Source organism: Passer montanus, unplaced genomic scaffold (genome assembly GCF_014805655.1).
Source record: "Passer montanus isolate IOZ18808 unplaced genomic scaffold, ASM1480565v1 scaffold1031, whole genome shotgun sequence".
Lineage (NCBI taxonomy): Eukaryota > Metazoa > Chordata > Aves > Passeriformes > Passeridae > Passer > Passer montanus.
In genome coordinates, this window is record NW_024356850.1 from 1,367 (window position 1) to 7,473 (window position 6,107).

Below are 6,107 nucleotides of genomic sequence, written 5' to 3' on the forward strand. Positions count from 1 at the left end.
TGGGGAATTCGGGGGGGAAAAATGGGGAAAAATGGGGGAAATGGGGGGGAATGGGGAAAAAAGAAAAAATAGAATTTTTTTTGGAATTTTTGGAAATTTATTGGGGGTTTTGGGGGATTTTTATGGGGATTTTTTGAGGATTTTTCAGGGGATTTTTGGGGAAATTTTTTGGGTGATTTTGGGGATTTTGGGAGGATTTTATGGAGATTTTTTGGGGGGATTTGGGGGGATTTTTGGGTGTATTCTGGGATATTTTTAAGGTTTTTTTTGGGGGTATTTTGGGGGTCTCACAGGTGGGTGGCAGGATGGATTTTGGGGCATTTTTGGGTATATTTTGTGCTACTTTCAGGATATATTTTGGGGTATTTTTGGGATATTTTGGGGGTATTTCTAGGATATTTTAGGCATATTTTGAGGATATTTTTGGGATGTTTTTGGGATATTTTTGGGGCTCTCACCTCCCTGTACAGGTGGATGGCACGATGGATTTTGGGGCATTTTTGGATATTTTAAAGGAGTTTTTCGGGTATATTTTGGGGATATTTTGGGGATATTCTGGGGATATTTTTGGGATATTTTTGGGGGTATTTTGGGGCTCTCACCTCCCTGTACAGGTGGATGGCACGATGGATTTTGGGGCATTTTTGGGTATATTTTTAGGAACTTTCAGGACATATTTTGGGATATTTTTTGGGATATTTTAGGGATATTTTGGGGATATTTTGGGGATATTCTGGGGATATTTTTGGGATATTTTTGGGGGTATTTTGGGGCTCTCACCTCCCTGTACAGGTGGATGGCAGGGTGGATTTTGGGGCATTTTTGGGTATATTTTGTGCTATTTTCAGGACATATTTTGGGGTATTTTAAGAATATTTTGTGGATATTTTTAGGATATTTTAGGGATATTTTTAGGATATTTTTGGGATGTTTTTGGGATATTTTTGGGGGTATTTTGGGACTCTCACCTCCCTGTACAGGTGGATGGCCGGGTGGATTTTGGGGCATTTTTGGGTATATTTTGTGCTATTTTCAGGATATATTTTGGGGTATTTTAGGGATATTTTGGGGATATTTCTAGGATATTTTAGGGATATTTTTGGGATATTTTTGGGATGTTTTTGGGGGTATTTGGGGCTCTCACCTCCCTGTACAGGTGGATGGCCGGGTCGTTCCCACTCAGCAGGAACACGGTCTCCAGGTGCTCCCCCACCCGGACCCTGCGGGTTTGGGGCCCTTTCAGCCCATTTGGGCATTTTCGGATTTTATTTTTCATTTTTTCAGGGATTTTTTTGGGTTTTTTTGGGGTTTTTGGCACTCACTGGGCGTGGCACAGCTGGAAGGGGGTGAAGCGAAGCTCCAGGTTCAGGCAGCTCTCTGGGGAGGGGCACGAGGGGATTTGGGGGTCCCAAACCCCTTTTGGGGGGTCCCAAACCCTTTTTGGGGGGTCCCAAACCCCTTTTGGGGTCCCAAACCCCTTTTTTGGAGATTCCAAACCCATTTTTGGCTCCCCAATCCCATTTTAGAGGTCCCTGATCCACTCAGCAGGAACACGGTCTCCAGGTGCTCCCCCACCCGGACCCTGCGGGTTTGGGGTCCTTTCAGCCCATTTGGGCATTTCTTGATTTTATTTTTCATTTTTTCAGGGGTTTTTGGGGTTCTTTTGGAGTTTTTTGGCACTCACTGGGCGTGGCACAGCTGGAAGGGGGTGAAGCGAAGCTCCAGGTTCAGGCAGCTCTCTGGGGAGGGGCACGAGGGGATTTGGGGGTCCCAAACCCCTTTTGGGGGGTCCCAAACCCTTTTTGGGGTCCCAAACCCCTTTTGGGCTCCCAAATCTCTTTTTGGGACATCCCAGCCCAAATTTGGGGGTCTCAAACCCCTTTTTGGGGGTCCCATCCCCATTTTCAGGGTCCCAAATCCCATTTTTTGGCCCCCCCAACCCTATTTTGGGGTCCCCAGCCCCGTTTTTTGGGTCCCTGATCCCATTTTTTGGCCCCCCAACCCCATTTTTTGGGTCCCTGATCCCATTTTTGGGGTCCCCACTGGAAGGGGGTGAAGCGAAGCTCCAGGTTCAGGCAGCTCTCTGGGGAGGGGCACGAGGGGATTTTGGGGGGTCCCAAACCCCTTTTGGGGGGTCCCAAACCCTTTTTGGGGGGTCCCAAACCCCTTTTGGGGTCCCAAACCCCTTTTTTGGAGATTCCAAACCCATTTTTGGCTCCCCAATCCCATTTTAGAGGTCCCTGATCCCATTTTTTGGGGTCCCAGCCCAAATCTGGGGGTCCCAAACCCCTTTTTGGACATTCCCAAACCCTTTTTAGGGGTCCCAAATCCCATTTTTGACCCCCCAACCCCATTTTTTGGGTCCCTGATCCCATTTTTGGGGTCCCCAATCCCATTTTTGGCTCCCCAATCCCATTTTTGGGGTCCCCAATCCCATTTTTGGCTCCCCAATCCCATTTTTGGGGTCTCCAATCCCATTTTCAGGGTCCCCATCCCCATTTTTTGGCCCCCCAATCCCATTTTTGGGTCCCCAATCCCATTTTTTGCATCCCAAATCCCATTTTTGGGGTTCAAAATCCCATTTTTTGGCCCCCAATCCCATTTTCAGAGTCCCAAATCCCATTTTTTGGGTCCCAATCCCATTTTTTGGCTCCCCAATCCCCATTTTTTGGCCCCCCAATCCCATTTTTGGGTCCCCAATCCCATTTTCGGGGTCCCTGATCCCATTTTTTGGCCCCCAAACCCCATTTTGGGGTCCCAATCCCATTTCTGGGGTCCCCAATCCCATTTTCAGGGTCCCTGATCCCATTTTTTGGGCCCCCCAACCCCATTTTGGAGGTCTCCAACCCCATTTTTGGCTCCCCAATCCCATTTTTGGGGTCCCCAGCCCCATTTTTGGGGTTTTTGGGGTCTCCAACCCCATTTTCAGGGTCCCCAATCCCATTTTTTGGCCCCCCAATCCCATTTTTGGGGTCTCCAATCCCATGTTTTGGGTCCCTGATCCCATTTTTGGGGTCCCCATCCCCATTTTTGGGGTCCCTGATCCCATTTCTTGGCCCCCCAATCCCATTTTTGGGGTCTCCAATCCCATGTTTTGGGTTTGATGAAGGTGATGCCCACCACGAGGCCGCGCTGGGGGGGGGATTTGGGGAAGGAATCGATGGAAACGATCTCGGCGTCCACTGCGGGGGAGGGGCGGTCAGGGACACCCCCAAACCCCCCGGGGACGCCCCAAAAACACCCCCAAAATAAGCTCAAAATATCCCACAAAGATTCTCTAAAAATCCCCTGAAAATACCCAAAATATCCCCCAAAAATCCCTTAAAAACCGCCCAAATATCCCCTAAAAATACCCAAAATATCCCCAAAATATCCCCTAAAAATACTCAAAATATCCCACAAAATAGCCCGTAAAAATACCCAAAATATCCCCAAAAGACCCTCCAAAAATACTCAAAATATCCCCCCAAAACTCACCGGGGACACCCCAAAAACATCCCCAAAACAGCCTCAAAATATCCCACAAAATAGCCCGTAAAAATACCCAAAATATCCCCAAAAGACCCTCCAAAAATACTCAAAATATCCCCCCAAAACTCACCGGGGACACCCCAAAAACATCCCCAAAACAGCCTCAAAATATCCCACAAAAATCCCCAAAATATGCCGCAAAAATCCCCCAAAAATCCTCAAAAATATCCCCCGAAAACATCCCCAAAATCTCCCCAAAATCTCCTACAAAATATCCCCCAAAAATCCCCAAAAATCCCTAAAAAATCCCTCAAAGAATCTCTAAAAAATAAGGAAAAAAGTCCCAAATAATCCCAAAAAAATCCCCAAAAATTCCTTAAAAATCCCCAAAAATCAAAAAAAATCCCCCAAAAATCCCTAAAAAAATCCCTAAAAGGGATCGGAAACGGGAACAGAACCGGGAACGGGATCAGAACCAGGATCAGAGCCAGGACCCGGAACGGAACCGGAACCCGAGACAGAACCGGCACCGGCACCGGGGACTGGAGCAGAACCGGGACCGGGACCAGGAACGGGATCAGAGCTGGGACCCGAGACAGAGCCGGGACCGGGAACGGAACCGGGAATGGGATCGGGACCGGGAACAGAACCAGGAACGGGATCGGAACCCAGCAGGGCACCGGGACCCGGCACCGGGGCTGGAGCGGAACCAGAACCGGGACCGGGATCAGAACCAGAACTGGGAACAGAACCGGGACCGGGAACGGAGCCCAGAACGGGATCAGAACCGGGACCTGGGACCGGAACCGGGCCGGGAACGGAACCGGGACCAGAACCGGGACTGGGAACAGAACCAGGACCGGGAACGGAACCGGAACCGGGTACAGGAACGGGACCGGGAGCTGGGTCAGAACCGGGGCCGGAACCGGGAGCGGGAGCACGAACGGGACCCGAACCGGGGCCCTGACCCGAGTCAGGAGCGGGCCAGGAGCGCGGGGGCAGCGGGCCGGGGCCCCGGACCGGGTCGGGACCGGCACCGGGAGCGGCACCGGGAGCGGAACCGGGACCGGGCCAGGAGCCGAGGGGCAGCGGGCCCGGCAGCGCCGCCAGCCCGTAGACGTTGCTCTGCGAGCCCAGGCGGCTGAAGCTGTCCTCGACCAGCGGGCACCGGGACCACAGCGACATCACGGCACCGAACCGGAACCGGAACCGGGACGGAACCGGGACAGAACCGGGACAGGCAGCGCCGCCGGGAGCGAAGCGGAACCAAACCGGGACAGGCAGCAGCGCGGGACAGAACCGAGCCAGAACCGGGAGAGAACCGAGAGGAACCGGGAGCGAACCGGGACAGGCGGCGCCGCGGGCAGCCCCACCGGCAGCGCCGCGCCGGGGCCTTGCGGGCAGCGCGGCGCGCGGGGGTGACGTCACAAACGGCGACGGGACGGATTTGGCGGGGTGGGTGGAGCTTGAGGGGAAACCCCGCCCGCTGTGGGCGTGGGTAAGGAGCCATATAAGGAAACAGAACGCGGAGAGGGCGTGGTTTGCGCGGGGGCGTGGCCAAAGCGGGGAAGGGATTCCTGAGGGGCCCGGGGGAATTTTGAGGTAAAAAAGGGAAATTTGAGGTAAAAAGGGGAATTTTGGGGTTAAAAAGGGAAAATCTGAGGTAAAACAGAGGAAATGTGGGGTTAAATGAGGAATTTTGAGGTAAAAAGGGGAAATTTTGGGGTCAAAGGGGAAATTCTGAGGTAAAAAAAGGAAATTTTGGGGTCAAAGGGGGAATTCTGAGGTAAAAAAAGGGAAATTTTGAGGTAAAAAAGGGGAAAATTTGGGGTCGAAGAGGGAATTGTGAGGAAAAAAAGGAAATTTTGGGGTCAAAAGGGGAATTTTGGGGTTAAAAAGAAAATTTTGAGGTAAAAAAGGGAAACTTTGGGCTTAAATAAAGAATTTTGAGGTAAAAACCAGGAAAGTTTGAGGGAAAAAAGAGGAAACTTTTAGGAAAAAAGGGGGATTTTGAGGTAAAAAGGGAAATTTTGAGGTAAAAAGGGGAAATTTTGAGGTAAAAAGGAAATTTTGGCATTAAATAAAGAATTTTGAGGTAAAAATGAGGAAATTTTGAGGTAAAAAGGGGAATTTTGGGGTTAAAAAGGAAATTTTGGTGTAAAAAAAGAAGAAATTTTGAGGTAAAAAGGAAATTCGGAGTTTGTATGAGGAATTTTGAGGTAAAAAAAGGAAATTTGGGGGTTTGCGAGGAATTTTGGGGTCAAAGATGGAATTTTGAGGTAAAAAAAGGAAATTTTGAGGTAAAAAAGGGGAATTTTGAGGTAGAAAAGTGAAAATTGGGGGGATTTTGGGGTTTTTTGAGGAGATTTTGGGGAAAATGGAGCAGCCCCTCCCCCCTTGTGTCCATCTTGGAAATTCCCGCCAAAATGAGGCCACGCCCCCAAGCGACAGGGAACGCCCCTCAGCAACAAGGCCACGCCCCCAATCATCAGGATTTGATGAGAAACCACAGGCCACGCCCACCAAAATGAAGGCCACGCCCCCATTCCCAAAGCCATGAATATTTAATTGGGGTCCCACTGTGAAGGGGCGGGGCCAGGAATGTTCTGGAAGGGGGGAGGGGAGGCGGGGATTTT

General features: G+C 50.4%; 2 protein-coding genes across 2 annotated transcripts in view; both read right to left on the bottom strand.

The window, feature by feature from the left end:
* KPTN (kaptin, actin binding protein) overlaps positions 1-1,533 on the bottom strand; it is a gene marked incomplete at its 3' end in the record, with an annotated part of 2,626 nt that extends 1,093 nt beyond the window's left edge. Inside the window, exons 1-2 of the mRNA XM_039718552.1 lie at positions 1,323-1,533; positions 1,145-1,220 (exon numbers count right to left, since the gene is read on the bottom strand). Of these exons, the coding sequence (XP_039574486.1) occupies positions 1,145-1,220; positions 1,323-1,501 (255 nt within the window). The remainder of the gene's footprint in view (positions 1-1,144; positions 1,221-1,322) is intronic.
* Positions 1,534-2,071: 538 nt separating this feature from the next.
* Positions 2,072-5,213, bottom strand: LOC120506683 (tetra-peptide repeat homeobox protein 1-like). The gene is made up of 3 exons (XM_039718540.1): positions 3,919-5,213; positions 3,058-3,288; positions 2,072-2,083 (listed from the first exon to the last, which is right to left on the bottom strand). The coding sequence occupies exons 1-3, from the start codon at positions 4,654-4,656 to the stop codon at positions 2,072-2,074; spliced, it is 981 nt and encodes a 326-aa protein (XP_039574474.1). The 5' UTR covers positions 4,657-5,213.
* Between the last annotated feature and the right edge of the window lie 894 nt (positions 5,214-6,107).

Bases quoted from the DNA above. Each gene is read 5' to 3' on its own strand.
- LOC120506683 (XM_039718540.1), bottom strand. From the start codon at position 4,656: ATGTCGCTGTGGTCCCGGTGCCCGCTGGTCGAGGACAGCTTCAGCCGC. The intron at 3,289-3,918 runs GTTTCCGATCCC...GGGTATTTTCAG, and splicing joins CCGTTCCCGGTTCTGTTCCC to GGGATTTTTAGAGAATCTTT.